We start from the raw sequence: 17,602 nt of genomic DNA, 5'->3' as shown, positions 1-17,602 counted from the left end.
GAAGCACTGGTAAGCCCTGCTTCCCTCCCTTAGTATGCAATGCTTGGCAGGCCACCTCATTTACTACTATACTTTCAAAAACTGAATGCCAGGCACTTAACGCACACTGAAATCAAAATCTTGTAATGAGGAAGCTTAGGAAATACTACTCCAGACTTTAAGAGAATTTGTACAAACTTATTATCTAAGGGGTTTCACTAGTTCATTTACATTGACACTTTTCATAATAAATGTTTCAGCACTCTACAGTGATTCAGTAGTGCCCCACCAGACATTTCGTATAAGAATGCTTCATGTTAGTCCTCCTCAGTCACATTCTAACACACTACACTATTTTAGTAGAACAGGAATTATAACATTTTTCAAAATAACCAGATGGTTAATATTTAATGCCTGTTTGTTTAACAGTGAGTGTAGAGACACTGTGCTGCATCTTCACAGCTATAAAACCTCAAATTCAGATGATAGCCAGTGCAAGTAGCACCTTACTCAGGTCCTCCCAACCCCTCGCAACTGGCCTGCACACACAGGAGGCAGATAAATATATGCAGTTGACTTTTGCATATGCAAACAAAGGAACATAAAGATCTAAAGAGTTCTTTGTTAGAACCTCTTAAACATATTTGGTGTTAAGTGATTTATTAGGAGAAAGCTGTTATATTACATTAAATTTACTTGAACTCCAGGAATTGCATTAGTAGCACTGTACTTAAGGTCCGAGTTCCACATGGCTTCATTCAGTAACAGATTCCTTTCTGACACTGATGCTCCATTTACTCTACCAGAGCAGCCATTCATTTTACTGGCCTATTACTTAACGTGACCCCACTTGACAAGAGCGTATCATTGTGTTGGTCTGAGAATGACTGATGTGGTGCTAACATCTAGCCTTGACCTCTCCCACCCTCTTCTTTTGTCACTCTGCAAAGTTATCTGGGATGCCTCCTATTCAATCCATAAAACTGCAGTATCTTCCTTGAGAGTCAATAATTCCAAACAAAAGATTCCTTAATTAAGAAGTATTCAGAGTGCTTTATGCCACAGTGGCTGTCCACGTGCACAAGAGTACTTCCCACTTAATTCCTTGCTGTGGTAGAAAGAATAAGATCGACTACTCCTTCATTTGGAGACTCTCCACACTGTTTTGTAACATCCTAGATTATTTTGTGTTCTGTTATGGAAAGGTGGAAAGAAGGGTACGAGTGGTGGATGCAATGATCAAACTACAGCTAAAGAGGCTGAGACAGACTAAGGTACAAAACATTTCACTGATGGCCATCACATTCAAGATACTGCAGACAGGTTTCTGGGTGCAATGTAACGGCCTCACTCTCACCTTCTCCACAAGGTCCTTCAGTTTGGTAACTTCTTCTCCCAACCTTTCAATGTTGTGAACCATGTCTCTGCAGACTTCAATATATCTTTCAGTTGGCGCCCACTGCAGTACTATCTGTTGAGAGTCAGTTATTTGCCAAAATTACTGCAAATTATAACTTAATGTTAATTAGCTGATGTAGTATAAAAGGCAGTGTCAGAAAAAAATGTAACTTTATGCTAGTTTTTCATTGTATGATTTACGCATGACATTGATCTACTACTCTTTCAGCCTTCATGGGAAGCTCCTGTCACTTGAATTCCCCCATTAGGGGAAACACTGAGAAACAGCCTTATGTTCTTTAACAGGGAAGCTTAGCTCTTTAAAGTACAATTATTTTTAAAAAAATTATTTCAGAGAAAAAACATTGGACAGCTTTAGAAAACTAACCATGATCAAGACATTTGATTAGTATTCATATTTTTCATTTTACAGCATAGAATAATGATATTCCCCAAACTCTAAACCATTTTGTCCCTTTCGCTGAATACCTTGTGAGAATTTTTGAGCAAGTGATTATTTATGGTCTGCACAGGAACAGTCAGCTTGCTACACTCTTTATTCAACTTCTGAAGGAACTTGAGGCATTCATCTCCACTACCAAAACAAAACCATATTCCATTATTTTATATGGCAAATTGTATATGTGAATTGTATATGTAAAAGGCTATGTCTTTTCACAAGCTCAAATCATCTATGCATTTCTAGCATTGGCTAGTAAGTGAATCAGAGATGCAGTTTCATTACATTAAAAAAATTTTGTTCTCTTTAACACATAATACTGCAATTAACATCTTGGCAAGTTTGGCAATTCCCCACCCCAAAAAGTAGCAAATCATTAAATTATCTGGAATACTGAGCTACACAAAGCTGAGAAAGTGTCATCCAAAAGCTTTTGAGAAACATCCTATTGACCTCCATTTCTGTTTCTCACTCTCACCAATCCTGTTTTTAATCAATTTAAGAAACTTTATACCAGATTATGCATAATAACCCCCGAACACGGCTTTCCTGTGCATGTGGGCATACAGATCAGTCTTCCAACACCAGGAGCAGAGAGCTTAGTCAACTTTATGCTGACGTATCAATATTCATTACCCACAGACTACATTTTTGAGAAGGATTTGGGGGGGGGGAGGATGGTAGTAGTCTTGTGGAGTCATTTCGTTTCCAGCATAGTGAAAGAATGAAGAATCTGTTACTGACATGGGCCCTGGATCTGAAAATACATTTCTCCAAGACAAAAATACGTTGTTATCGAAGAAAAAGGTATACTTAGTGCTCACAAGACAGGAAGATAACTGAAAATTAGTTTGATCGGTCTCCAAAGAGTGGAGGAAAGGATATAGAAATTTAACAGGCTAATTTCAGTGCCAAGTTTTTAGAGCTCCCACGTGAGAGTGACTCAATTTATTTTATGTGCCAGAAAGAACCCCAAGTGTCAGTTCTAAGTCATGGTGTGAGCCAGAAAGTTGCTGCCACTGACTGGGCAAAAGAAAAGGATGGGGAGGGTTAAGTAAGATCATCCGTTTACTTTTAACAAGTAAACTCTCAAGTCCTAAAACTTCTGAAAAGTGCCTTTGTCACCAGTAGAAGCTAGCTGTAAGCCATTTAGGTGAGTAACATCAGCCCAAAACAAAAGACTATTTTAAGCTGGCATTCCCCTATTGCAGGACTTCGTTGCATCTAGGGGAGGATCTGGGTAAATGGATTGAAACCTCAACCTCTCTTCTCCTTAGAGCAATCTGCTACTAAACCAAAATACAACATAGACACATCCCCTTGCATGCCTCTTCTGAGGGCAAAAAGATTGAAATGAAATTTGCCAAACACCTGAACTAAGCTACAAGCTTAGTAGCTACAAGCTATGTAGCATGCTACATGGCGCAAGTGTCTAAAAAGAGGCTGCATTTAGCCCACATTGTTTTCACTCAGCTCTCAACTTTTTCCTACAACACCATCCCTCCCAAACAAGCAATATTAAGCTGCCTACTGGCAGAACACTGCTTCGTAAAAATAGCTGGGAGCCTGGGGCCTGATCTACTGCAGCATCTACACAGGAGGATAGGCAAGTCTGGAGACTCAACTCTTTGGGAACCAATCTGCACCTAGGACTTGTTCCACCAAGATGGTCCATCAGGAAGGGAGAAGGAAAAGTGTAACAATAAAAGCAGAACACAATTCTCACTCAGTATTATCCATATCAGGATTGTATTGCTTTATTCCTGTTCTGGAATTCTGATTTCCTTTAGTTTTCATTTCATCTTTGCTTCTTTCCGCTTAGAAAGATATCTTTTTAGCTAGCTAGGATCAGTTCCAGCACCTTCTGTGTTCTGTCACATAGTAAGTTATTTTTCTTGAGAATCCCTCCAGAATTCCTACATTAAGTATTTCACAGACATGAAAAGGAGGGAAAAATATTTGCAAAACTTCTTTATACCAATATAGATCTTAAAAAACATTTTCATGGATTTCCTATCTGTTGCAGTGACATGTTATTTCCATTTCCAAATACTTCCAAATGGAAGTAACGTTTTCAAAATATAATCGCTTTTAAAAAGAATTAACGGCTGTCAAAACACCAGTGGCTAAACAGTGCTAGACACTCTGAGTTTATAATCAATCAGTTCAACATTTTCTACTATGTTAGTTTTTCTATGACTTAATGACTGATCTTCCTTCTCACAGAATGACTTTGAACAAATGGCAAGTAAAATCTTTATGTAATAGCAGGTAAACATAGCCTATGATTTTAGTCTCAAGGTCAGATGCCTAGAATACAAGTCAAGATGTTTTCTATGAAATCATGCAGTGCTTGCCTTAACTCAAATGCTGTCCTATTTTGAGAACAATGTATGTTCCAAACCCATACTGTACAAACAGATATTTTTGATGACCATGTTACTGATGTATGAGACTGTACCTGATGTTATAGATATTATAATTCCACCCCCCCCACCCCAGGTGGCTTTGCATGCAATGATTGATAACTTTATTTCTTCACTTAATTATGCTAATTTTTTTTTTTTTAGCTGTACTGCTTGAGTGTGTATACCAAACACCACTTGCTATAGGCTGATTTGAAAAAGCGAAATTTTTAACATAAAAAAAATGCATGAAGCTTGAACTGGACAAAGTCCTTTCAAACTGCAGCTAACGTTCCCTTTATGAAGAATCACAATCCTTTTATAAAGGTGCTGAACTTGGACACTGAGACACCCAGATGCCTGGTCTACTTCCTCAGCTCAGCAGCAAAGCCTCTATTTTAATAGGAAAGGCTCAGGTGTTGTGGAGAAGAAACAGCTAACAGTAGTAATGTAGCTACTAGGCAAGAATTACCCTCTTGACTAGTAGTACGTTAGCCAACAACAAGGTATCTCCCAGAGGGATGAACCTAAATTCAAGTCTAGGTCTCCTTTAGAAAAACGATTACACAGCAAAATAGAGGATAAGAGGTTTAAAAAACGTTAAGACACCTTTACACGTAGTACAGCCTTCAATCTTCCCTTAGTGGCAGATATGGGAACTATTCTACCAGTGCTTAGGGGACTGATGAAGTTTAATAAGGCTGCTGGAGGATATTTCTCTCAGCTCAAGCCTGGCTTTAATAGGACTGCACAAAACGACACCAGAATAAAGTACCACAGGCACTGCAGAGTTGATGCTAAGGCCCTACAGAGAAGTTCTTTTCATCTCCACACATCTTTTTATTGCATTTTAAACTCAAATTTAAGTACTACAAGTGTCTGTCTTGTTTACAGATACAACGGAGAATTACAGAGGCCACATCAGTTAGTCTGCAAGGGTCAAAAATGCACTTGAAGCATGGGTAAGGGAAAAAGGCAAGACCCCATTTCCATGAAGAAATAAAGTCTGCTCACTGAAGCACATCAGAAAAGATAAAGAACGAGTTAATAGTGGAGTCAGAGAAGCCACGTATGATATAAATTTAATTAGTGAAACCCCAGCACAGCAAGGCCATGTAACCCTGCCTGGGGTACAGAGAAGGAATTTATCAGTCAGAGATGACCAAAGTAATGGCATAAGATGGCAATATAACCCATAAACAGTGTCCTACAACAATAATCTAGGCTTCTAACTTTCTTTGTACAAAACGTAGACTACAATCTCTCAAAACCCACTAACTCACATGAATGCTCATACATAGGGTAAGGTGAGAAAATCTTAGCTCTGTGCTAAAGAAAACATTGCAGTCACTCAAATAGTTTGTATTTCCCTTTACTTTCCTTAGATATACAGTTATTACCTGAATTCCATCTTCACTACTTCAGGGAGATCTCCGATTCTTATTTCTTCCACTTGTAGCTCATTAATAGCATCTAGGAGTTTCTGTTGATCTACAGGATTTGTAATGCCAATCTAAATTTAAATAATCATTTCAGATTTATAATTTAGTTTTAATATATATTAAACAGTTCAGTACTATTTGAGTCAAAAGAAGTTACTTTTAAGTTAATGCAGTCAACTACAGTGTTTGTAACTTCGGAAAGAAGAAAAAAACACACAAAATTTAAACTATTTAATGATGGAGAACAAAATGACAAGAACCCAGTAGGAGTTAAAACTGACACTGCACTTTGAAAAATCTGTTTATTACAAACAACTAATAGCAGTTTCTTTTTAAGTACTCTTATGTTGTTAGGATGCTATGTGTAGGTGTTTCAGAATCATCTAAGACACTATCCTGTTAAAGACTCCACTACCATAAAATACTCTGAAAAGCACACTTTTTATGTATCTGAAAGACAGCACACTTATAAAATCAGAATACGTTTCTCACCTCAAACTGAGACCAGGTATCATAAGCCTGTAAATGCTACTTGACATAGGCTTATACAGTCCTTATGACTTAATTCCTCATTCTCCAGCTGAGTACCGAGACTCATCAGGAATGGGCCACTACAACTTCAGACTGCAGGGATGCCACAGACTCCAAAGCTGGGACCTAGGGGGCTCTCACTACTGTTCTTGAGATCTGAAATTCCATGCTGCAGCCTCAGAAATCTGTAAGATGTAAGATTTGCAGACCTCCACCTTTCTGGAACTATTGGTCTGGTTGACGAGATGCCCAGCACAAGCCAGCAATGTGTGCCTGCAGCCCAGAAAGCCAACCATATGCTAGGCTGCATCAAAAGGAGTGTGGCCAGCAGGGTGAGGGAGAGGATTCTCCTTCTCTACTCTGCTCTTGTAAGACCACACCTGGAGCACTGTGTGCAGCTCTGGGGTCTCCAGCACAAGACAGAAATGGAAGTATTAGAATGAGTCCAGAGGAGGGCCACGAAGATTATCAGAGACTGGAGCACCTCTCCTATGAAGACAGGCTGAGAGAGCTGGGGTTGTTCAGCCTGGAGAAGAGAAAGCTCCAGGGAGACCTTATAGCAAGCAGCCTTCGATAGGTACTGTAGGCCTGTACCTAACCGGGTGTGTGGGGGGGTCTACAGAAAAGCTAGGGAGCATAGGGTATCTTTGTCAGGGAGCATAGTGATAGGACAAGTGTTCATCATGGCTCCATAAAAGCAGTCCTCCAAGTTCTCTGCCAGGTGTTCAAAGGTGACAGATAACATGCAGAACTACGAGATCACAAGTTCTCTTTAGACATTTCAAAGGGATGTTGCAGATCTATAGAGAAATAAGTTCTTCAGCAATTTCCATTAGGTTTTCACAGGTTCCTGAACAAACTGTACTCAAGTCTCTTTGGTAAACATCACTAGCAGCTTTAAAATAGAAAAACCTGGATTTTCTAGGAATAAAACTTTTATGTTGAGCTGTAAATTTATTAGTTCTCAACTTTTTCTTGTGGAGCCCTATCTAGTATGAACTGATTTTTCTTAACGTTTACAAAACGAAGTGACATCTAACAGCAGTAACCTGATTTATGAGCAGCAAATTTAGTTATGATTAACTAATCAAATAAACTCTTCCAAGGACAGAGTGGCAGTTTTTCTTGAGTATTAAAAATATTTGGCTTAAAGCAGGAAGTATTAAGATAATTGAACTGATTTTGATGCAATCTTTTCATTCCTGGAACAAACGTCAGGATACCGTTTTCTGATCAGTGTATCAAGACTACGATGTAATTTGTATTCCTGAAAATAAAACAACTTCGTTCTGTGAGCCAATCAGTTGACTGAGCACCACCACACCTTGAAGATATGGCTTATTATGTATGGAGTATCATAAAAGTCGTTATCAATGAAGTGCTCTGTCACCTCAGTACTTTCTGAATCCTGAAGTCCTAGGTGCAGAATTTAAGAAAGTGGATATACCAGTGCAACCTCCTTCCCCAAAGCAGGCATATTTTCCCTTCCAGCCCATCTATGCTGAACAGGAGTGTTTACCAAGAATCTGACCATTCGTGTGATGACGAAATGCATGGAATGAAAAGTATATGAAGCCCCTCTTCTTCCTTATGGATAAGCAAGCTTTTGAACTGGTGTCAGTTCAATTGTACTCTGCAGCCCATCTAATGCAACTCTCATTTTGAAGTGACCATACATTTAAGAACGTAGAAGTGTTGTACCAGGACTTGCTTGTATCTGTTAAACAGACCATAAACAGAAATATGCAATTTTAGGCATATCAGCTAAAAACACTCAAACACAGACCAAAAAAAATCCATGAACATGACTTTTCTGTCATCCTTTAGAAAGAAATGAAAGGTGAGTAACAGATTACCTCAAGTAAAAGATGGCATACTTCTCAGATAACACCGTGAGGTTATGCACTAAGTCTCGCATCTTTGCCATACTGCCCACTATTACTGGTCACTATTTTTTATTTTTATTTTTATTTTTTAACAACTTCAAAATATTCTGCCAAATATCAAAAGCTTTTTTTTGTGGGGGAAGGTGAAAGAGTAAGGAGAGTCCTGGTACTATGATATGGAAGTATGCAGACCAGATAACTCTCTAGTGATGAAGTTAAACCCTTGGGTTATATATCTTTGTGTGTCAAATTTTTATTATGCTTTCTCAAATCCAGAAGAGCATGCCAATTCCTCTTATTCTAAGCTAACAGACACATGACACATGAGAACAGAGCCTTCTCAGTCCAAAATGCATCACGAAATAAAATTATTTGTGCCACTGTCTTCTGAGATGAATACTCAAAAAAGATGCCTGCCTGCTCCCCTCCCCAAACATCTAAGTGTCATGAGAAGCACAGAAACAAACAGCCATGTCCCACTATATTGAACAGACTTGTCTCAGTACGGAACAGTTTATAACTTGAAGGAATGCAAGGATCTCAGCTTGAAAGAGTCATTGTTTAGGCTCTGTTGTAGAATACAGATAAAGATATTTACAGAGAAAATATCTTTCTGATATTGTTTGATGGAGCAAAGTGTCTCATGTTAGTGACAGGATTTTTTCTCCACTTCTTTGGATAAAAAGCAGCATGGTTCAGAGGCATCCATCAGAGGTCATCATTAATCTTTCCCGTAATAAGATCCAGGCTCTTTAAAAGAGCTGGCTGTTAGTGGAAGATCTGCCATCACACTAAAACCTTTCAACTCCAGAGTTATGAGGAAACAGATTAGATTTTTTCTATCAGTGGAGCGGGAGAAACTGTTAATAGAGCTCTAAAACTAGAATCAAGAATTTAGGGTAACTTATGAAGTGGTAAGAAGCCAGGAGCATTATGTCACTTAAAAAAAAATCCCTAGTTGAAGACTAATGTCCATGCACAAAGCATGACTTATTTTCCAGGTATTGTTTCCTGCTGTTGCTGAGGCAAGGGTCAAAAAAGTTCTGCTCCTACAGATATGGTCTTCCTGTGCAAGAACAGCTGATCCAGGTATTTATTTCAGTTTGTCCCCAAAAGTTCTTTGTAATAAGAAGCCTCCAAACACGTTACAACACTGAAACGGAAGTTATTGGTATATATGAAAAAAAATGGTATCTCTTCAGTGAGGGAACGCTAAGGCTCAGCTATTCACTCAAGTCCATAATCCTCTCCCCCTCCTCCAAAGTCCCCATGGCAAAAACAAATAATGATTACAACATCAAAACAGGCGATAAATTTGAACATGTATTCAGATTTGTAGTTTAATGCAATCACAAGAGAGCAGCTCACAGTCACAAGAAGAAAAACCACAAAAATGTCTTAAGAGTGAAATTCCAGTAAAGGGGGGGCTTTACGGACTCAAATGAAGCCCACACTGCGATGCTGCCCAGCAGACACAATCCCAAAGCTTCAAGAAAACAGATGCTGACATGCCTTGTAATATTTATGTCTACATGAACTCTTAGAGAAACCTTTTGATCGACAAAGCTCCCCATAGGTACCCCCTCTGAGAATACAGGTATTTCTGAGCTCTGTCAAAACACTGAAAACACCAAGCCTACTCAGTTACAAGATAAACCTTCATGCAAAACATCCTTGTGACACCTGCACTGAAAGAACATTAACATCTGCAAGTAAGTGTTGATTCTGCCTGCTAGAATACATGCATCCATGGAACCATGAATGTTTTGGTACTATCCCAGGGTAAAGCAACAAGGTATCCAAACTAGAGTAGGGAAAAAAGTTTACACAGAGGATGTATGTGGCTAGCATGTGTAGCAGGAATCAGGCCTCAGGCAGCTCATTTAAGAAGGCCTCTTCAGTATCCTGGATCAGGTACAGAGTGCTCGGAAGTATCCTGCAGCCTGAACTAGTTACATTGTTTTAAGGAGATGCTAAGATGGGATTTCATTATGGCATCCTCCATTAAGCGGAGGAAGATTTTCCCAGAGCAGTAATTCCAATGAGTCTAAGGAAAATGCAATCACCTTATTTCTACTACAAACTGAAATCTTACAGTAACTTATCAGTTTCTCCTACGCAATAGTGAAATACTGAGCTTCCCAAACGTAGTGAACTGTAAGAAATTTTTTTTTTTGGTTGAGGATTTACAAGTCTGTGTGGGATCTGAGATCCCAAAATTCAAAAGATACTACCACCTCACAAACTGGATCACACTTAACGTGGTTATTTAGGATTATCTGCTGATAATACTAGCACTGATTTCAGTTCAGGGAAAACATACTTACATACTTCACAATGCTAACAACTAAAATTCCAAACTGAACTACTTCCTGCTCACCCCAACTCCTACATCATTACAGCAAAGGAATACTGGGGGCCTCCACTTCATACTCAGGCTAAGAATACCCAAGAATTCAACTCACAGAATTTGAGGCTGGTCTGTGGGATTACATACTTTAGAAAACATCTCTCTATATACAGAAATTCAAGTTGCTGTCCAAGATTTTGAAAACAAACCTTTGAAGAGTTCTTGGAAAGTTAGACATTTATAAGGAAATGATACTAAACCCATTTAAGAAAAAAGACAGAATTTTCAGAGTAGTAAACTGACCTGTATTAACTCTTCTTTTTGCATGATCAGAAGTTGCCTTAAATATACATCTCTTTCCTGTGTAAGGTAAAGGGTTTTCTGTCATCAAAAATAACTTCAAAAGAAAATACTGACTTTAATTTTTTTCCCCACTTACGTTTTACTTCAGTTTTCAGACACAAGAACAACTGCACAATACCATTACCAAAGAAATGGAAGAGTCCTCCCAATAACCAAAATTAATCCACTGCAGTGGACCTTTGCACTTCAAAGGTGACTTTAATTTAATACACTTATTTGAATTAATATTCCAAAAGTGACAGAACTTCTGCTGATGCTTAAGGTGCATTTGTTTTCAAGAATTCCTTTACAGATAGCAGATAAATCACAATCTTACCTTTAACAATCCTATTAGGTGTTCTAAACCAAGTCCATGTAAGAATACTTCCATGTCATCAAAAGTTGAATAGGAACTGTAAATATAGTAAGATTCAAGGTGATAATGATGGAAAATAAAAGCAAAGATACCCTCAACAATACACTACAGAAAAAATCCCAGACAAAGCACTGGCAGATCTAAACCTGCACGTACCTACTGATAACAGCAGTCTCTCAAAAGCATCACAGGGTACAGCTTAACCTATCAAAATTTAATGATTTCATTTTTGGTCTATTAAGTAGAGTTGAGCTTAAAGAAAACTACTTTCACAAACAAATGTCATGCTCAAAACATTCTGAATGAATTTTAAAGTTGCTCACAAAAGACTGAAAAATTTTCAAGTATGGTTTTAAGATAAACTGTGTGTTCCTATTAGCTAATCTTCATATAAATCAGATTCAGCCCACAGCTGTTACCCCTTTAAACCAGTTCAATTTAAACCAAAAAACGTCAAGAAAACAGGAATGCCTGTATTAAAGATAGCAGAAATCAGTCCGGTAACAAATTTGTTGTCAGAAGGCTACTGTTCAGAAGTTTGACTGATGAAGCATAGTAACTCATAGTAAGTTTAAAGTTTAACATTTATAAACAAAGATAAAACATGAATTCCCTACATTAGTAAAAGATATTAAATTTTTTGAAGTTTAAACAGCTTTCAACAATTAGATGAACTATAATGAACAGAATTAAACTAAAAAGCACATGATATAAAATTCAAAAAGGACTACTGCAATTGCGATAGCAATCCTTTGCCAAAATCTTGAGCTTAGAGATAGTTTGCTCTGTCTTCTTGTTGGCCTTGAAATTAAGGTTTGCCTCCTTTTCACAAAGGCTAAGTCATTAAGTTCCTACCATTAAAATTCTGTGGGTATATAGGGTCAATTTCAGCAGACAATATAGAAAGAGTTTAAAATAGTTTTGAGTTTAAATATACTGTTCCTACCACAAAGTTGTGCAGAATTGTGTTATTATCCCCCCCCCATTCCTCTCCCCCTCACCAAACAGACAGCAACAGCCGCCTTTGAAGTAACCAATTTGCATATACATTCACACAATGTGTAAAGCTGTTGCCCCAAACTGGGGAGAGGAGGTAAACAACCTTCAGTGATCAATTTTGCTTTTTCTTTAGGCAAAGCATCTCGTTGGCAGAAGTTTGGAGAGTCCTTTGGTAACTCAAGGCTTCTAGTACAAGGAAAAGACATTTATTCTGCCATCTGTGTGTTTATTTGAAAGCCTCTGAACAAGATGACAACTCTTCAGAGAAGCCTAGTCTAGAAATTTAAGAGAGCAAATTCCTGACACAGATGTTTGCCTCCTTGAACAATACAGGCATCTGGAGCCAGGACGATTCTCATTAAGGACAGCAGAAGGCAACGACTGAAGCTACCCTTACTACCAAATGATCGGAACTGAATAACAGCAGCATCTATGACAGGTTAGCCACTATCAGGTTTCAAGAGCACAGAATTTGGGTAACTGCTGCATGGTGCTTACTTCCTTATTTTATTAGTAAGATGCAAAAACAGAGGACAACACAGACAATTGACACCAAAATGCCAAACCTTCACCCCTCAGCTCCATGAAGTACCTCTGAGATGACCACAGATGAAGCCCCAGAGGATAAAAATCTTACTGAGGTAAACATTCCTCTAGCAACAAAACCTAATGAGGCTGTCTGAAATGAGGTACTCTGACACTACTTCTGAACTGCTAACTTGGGACCTGCAGTCAGCCTCATGGTACAGAACTGCGGCATTTCAAATCCAGCATGACCTGGCTGAGCAGGGACACAGAAAATCAACCTGACCAACCAGAACAGACTGCACAGACACCATGGGCTCTGGAAACTGTCTGCTGAGAACTACGTAGCTCAAGAAGGAAAGCGGATGGTTTCTTAAGGACTTCTTAACTTTATGTTCTGGTACAAAACAATACCAGACATCTTCAAAGTTGCTGAAGCAGGTGCTGATTTCACCCAAAGAACACCCGCATGCTTCAGAGTCAGACGCATGCAGGTATCAATGTTCTGGAGCTTAACTGCTGTTCATACTTCACGTGGACTTTCTCAGGTGTATGGCCCTCCTCAAGGCAACACAAGCGTCTGAATACACATGGAAGAACAAACGGGGCACAGCTCTTCCTGGTGGAATAACACTAAAAACAGGCATTCAGTGAAAGTATTTGAAATTTACTATCAAATGAAGATAATGACACAAGGAGTATCTAACAGGGGTGCACACAAATTTAACAGCACTGAAAAAAAGTGAAGTGACACTGGACTCTGCCTCTACTTTACTTCCAGTCAGAGCCAGGAAAGATCTAGAGCATGCTCATTGTTCATAATGCAAAGGAACTATGCAGTCTTGAAAAATTTAGAGTGTATTAATATACTTACTGTGGACTCTTGGTAGTGCTCCAAAACATACGCAATACATATCAGTAAAACTTAATCACATTGATATGAACAAATACAATCTCTCAGGAATGTTTATAAACTGAAGTTAAGCTATGACTTTATTTACCCAACTCTGTGGTCAGGGACAGCTGTCAGAAATCTGTAGATAGCCTCTTGCTTAATTGTTTCATGGTATTTCCCTTGCGAGTGATTTACAGCCAAAGAGAGTAAACTATAAATCTGAAAGAGCCAAAATCAATTAATTATTATTTAACTTACTTCTGTGTACTTCTTTACACATTTTAAGACTACAAAGAGATCTATCATAAATTACTACACACAGAGAACATGAAACATCTGCCATTTCTTCTCTCTAAAACAACTACAGTGAGGAGTTAAGACTAAGCCCACAGAGCCTATCAAGAGCATTTCTGAATTAATCAAAATCAAAGCTCAACAATAAACTGATGCAAAGCAAAAGAATGTATGTAATGTAGTCCTAGAACAGCTAGCATCCGGCATTTCAGAAGCAGCAGTACACCAACATAATTATTTGTGGTTTGTAGACAAGAGTTCTATACCCTAGAGGGAGTAAGTTCTGTGAAGTGCTTAAAGCATAAAGGGAATCTCAATTGCCAGTGCATACATGGATCCAACATTTAGCAGTTTATAACTGATGATTTAAGTTAACTGTACCTGATGGGCAAGGATTCTTTCAACTGACTGAAAGCAAGCCTTACATCAAATACCATTATGCACAGGTGATGGATTCCAGAAACTGAATTGCCCCTGCATGAGCTAGTTACTAGAGAATCTAGCAGAATTAGTAGAACACCCAAAAGACCAAAGGAATGGTGAGATGACTCTTCTGAAATTCAGGTGACCAGCCAGTTTTTTGTGCACACACACATATGTACATGGTAGACTGACTCTGGCTAGCAAACAAACCCCCCATGTGGTTGCTTGCTCACTCCCCATAATGCAATGTGGTAGAAGACCAAAAGCAAGAAAAAAATGTGTGTCAAGATAAAGTTTTACTGAAGAAAAATTAGAAAAAAAAAGTGATGCAAAGGTAATCACTCACCACCTCCCAGTATGATGCCCAACCAGTCTCTATAAAATACTTACATTGCAAAAATCCCCTTCTCCCCCACACACTTTTTTTTCTGGCTGAGCATGATGTTATTTATATATGTGGAACAACTCCTTGGTCAGTTCAGTTCAGCCCACACAGCTATGCTCCCACCAGCCTACTCACTGGCAGGGGAAGAGTGACAAACAGCAAAGGTGCACGTGCGTAAAGTGATGCTGCGTAAGCACTGTTCAGCAACAGCCAAACCACTGCTGTGACACAAACACCCTTTGGATCACAAATCTAAAACAGCACCATGTGAGCTGCTAGGAAGAAAAACTCCATCGCAGCCAAAGCCTGTACAATATGCAAGGAAAAAAAAATAGCCTCCCAGATCTAGTTTCTGCAGCCACAGCCTATGTGACAACCCGTGGGGATGCCAACGGGCTGAAGAGCAGGCTCCTGATCTGGAGCTCAGGACCATTTAAATATCTCGGTAACATCTGCAAGACTTCGCAGTAACTACAAAAACTAGCACTTCACAGGTCAAGAGGCAAGACCCACCTCTGAAATGGGAGGAGCCTGTTTTCCCTTATGTCGGAGTCGTGTTATAAGATTATACAGCCACAGCCTGCTGATAAAGTCACTTATCAAAAGGCAGAAAGCATCTGTAGCCCCTTTCAGTAACCTGAGTTGACAGATCACAGCCTCATACACTCATCTTGCTAGCCTATGCTGACAACTGTGCGCATAGTTAACACTTTTGCTCCTGCCTAGCCCCGTAGCCTTACAAGAAATAATAATAAAGAATCTAATTACAGTGAATATCAATTCACTGTAGTAACATTCTTAAAGAGACACTGCAAAAACCCATGTCATAGGCAAGAGCAACTCAAAGCAAAATACACAAGTCTGGTTTGTCTGATCCACCATGCATCATCCAGCAACAGCAGTAAGGAGACTTAATTTAGGAAAATATATGCTGTTTACAGCAGCTCTCTTTACACTGATAGTGAGCTGCTGCTCTTCCAATGATCTGATGACCAATTTATATTGTTTTAGACTGTCTTCTCTCCTGAGAACAGATTTGGAAGGCAGCCAGTACATACCGCTGACTCCCCTTTTCCCCCTTTTAGCTTTAGCCTTTTACCTTCCAAATTCAATCAGAAACTATTCATGGCAAAATAGTTAATATCTGCATTCTCTCACACACTTGGGCATACAGAGAAAACGTTATTTTACTACTTCTCATATCAACATTACCAACATTAATAATCCCTTGTCAAATTTGTATTTCAAATTCAAGGATTCTTCAGAAAAAAAAGGAATTATTGCAAAACTTAAAACAACACAAACCCTTAAAAGCATTCAAAGCACAGTCACAAGTTGGGATATAACAGAAAATAGCACAGATTGAACAGGAAACATATGCAACTAGCTGCTACAGTTTAGCTATTAAACTAACACTTCTACAGAAGTTTTTTGAGGCAATCTCAAACAAGTAAACCACCACCAACAAACTAAACCCAAACCCACAGAATCCACATCTCAAAAAGCAATGAAGTACCTCTGAATGTTTATTGATTTTTGCTAGCTCTGCTGCTGTCTTCTCATCCTTAGTCTGTAGATTTTTGTCAGCTCCAAGCTCCAGCAACTTAAAAATGACATTTTTATGTCCGTGGTGTGCTGCCCATATTAATGCCTGCATAAGAACAGTTTTGTTTTTATCAAGTTTACATATGAAGCAAAAAAAAAAAAGAAAAAAGAATAGAGGTTCAATCAATAATACAACCTTCATAACTTCCTACATAGCAGAAACTGGAGACAAAGCGCGAAACAATCTCAAGGTGGTGGTAAAGCAGCGTAATTGAGTGTTTTTGAGGAAGGTACACTAGAAACAAGGTTACAGGCTCCTGTTTTTAAATTATTTTTTAAACTTTATTTAAAATACATGGAAGTAAATCACTTACTGAATATCCATTTTCATCTTGGGCATTTATGTCTGATCCATGAGCAACAAGAAAACCAACAACACGAGAATGGCCTTTTCTAGCTGCATACATCAACGGAGTCATTTGTCTCCTGAAAGGAATGGGGACAAGAACGTCAAGATGTTAAAATCTCAATGCATTATCAAGGAGGGCACCTCAATTCAGTGAAGACTATCTATGTGTAGAGCAATTCAGAGGAAGAAAGTCCACAACACCACATTTTACCACAAGGTTCAATTTAACAGAACATACAGATTCAGCAACTTATTTATATCAGCATTTTTAAAGCATTTTAAGAGCTGACATTTATTTTCTAAATGAAAGGAAGTCGAGTCAAATGGTGCATTAAAACAAAGATATCCTTAACACTTCCCATATATGAAACACAGGAACTTGGTGACTAAACCGTTTCTGATTTGTTTCTTAATCACATGAACCTTTTTTTTTTTTCCTCTTTAAAGACCATCTCTCTTGATGCTACCAGAGACGCGGTGGTAGGCTTCTCATTTAGCACATGGAGTAGCTTAGTCCGGGAATAATCACAGCTATAGATCAGTGTTTCCACCTTATTAAAAGCAGAGAATATTACCAGTTTGCCCATTCTTTTCGTCAATTCAGGGGAAAAAGTAGCACCTTCACTTTTTACTTCAAAAACTTTTTTTTTTTTTAAGAGAAACACAGTTGAAGTGATTAATTCTATACATGGTTTAATTTAAATTGAAAGTTTCGAAAAGATTTACTGCAGTTTTGTGGAAGGCAAGTTGTAAATCATAATATTCTTCTCATTAACTATCCAGTTAAAAATAACATCTATGTATATACTTGCAAAATTCTCTGGTGAAAACAATATAAGCCAAGAATCACAGGTCACATAACTCCTGTGAGCGTGCACAGCTGCAGTGTGGGTGCAGGGTGCACGAGCTCAACTAATATTCAAAATGTTACCTGGGTATACTCAGGTAAAGTCCTCTG

General features: G+C 38.5%; 1 protein-coding gene across 5 annotated transcripts in view; it reads right to left on the bottom strand.

Annotated features, from left to right (window-relative positions):
* The window catches only part of ASZ1 (ankyrin repeat, SAM and basic leucine zipper domain containing 1), a 35,287-nt gene that overhangs the window by 806 nt on the left and 16,879 nt on the right, over positions 1-17,602 (bottom strand). For 4 of the 5 annotated variants that reach the window (XM_035346998.1, XM_035346988.1, XM_035347008.1 and 1 more), the window contains 8 exons: positions 16,610-16,721; positions 16,207-16,341; positions 13,695-13,807; positions 11,131-11,206; positions 10,755-10,811; positions 5,643-5,755; positions 1,867-1,972; positions 1,337-1,450 (listed from right to left, as the gene is read on the bottom strand). In XM_035346998.1, coding sequence (XP_035202889.1) covers positions 1,337-1,450; positions 1,867-1,972; positions 5,643-5,755; positions 10,755-10,811; positions 11,131-11,206; positions 13,695-13,807; positions 16,207-16,341; positions 16,610-16,721 — 826 coding nt within the window. The remainder of the gene's footprint in view (positions 1-1,336; positions 1,451-1,866; positions 1,973-5,642; positions 5,756-10,754; positions 10,812-11,130; positions 11,207-13,694; positions 13,808-16,206; positions 16,342-16,609; positions 16,722-17,602) is intronic. The other variant, XM_035347017.1, reaches the window with a different exon arrangement.

Source organism: Oxyura jamaicensis, chromosome 1, assembly GCF_011077185.1.
Source record: "Oxyura jamaicensis isolate SHBP4307 breed ruddy duck chromosome 1, BPBGC_Ojam_1.0, whole genome shotgun sequence".
Lineage (NCBI taxonomy): Eukaryota > Metazoa > Chordata > Aves > Anseriformes > Anatidae > Oxyura > Oxyura jamaicensis.
The sequence above is the reverse complement of the archived record's forward strand: the minus strand, read 5'-3'. Positions and strand labels throughout refer to the sequence as shown.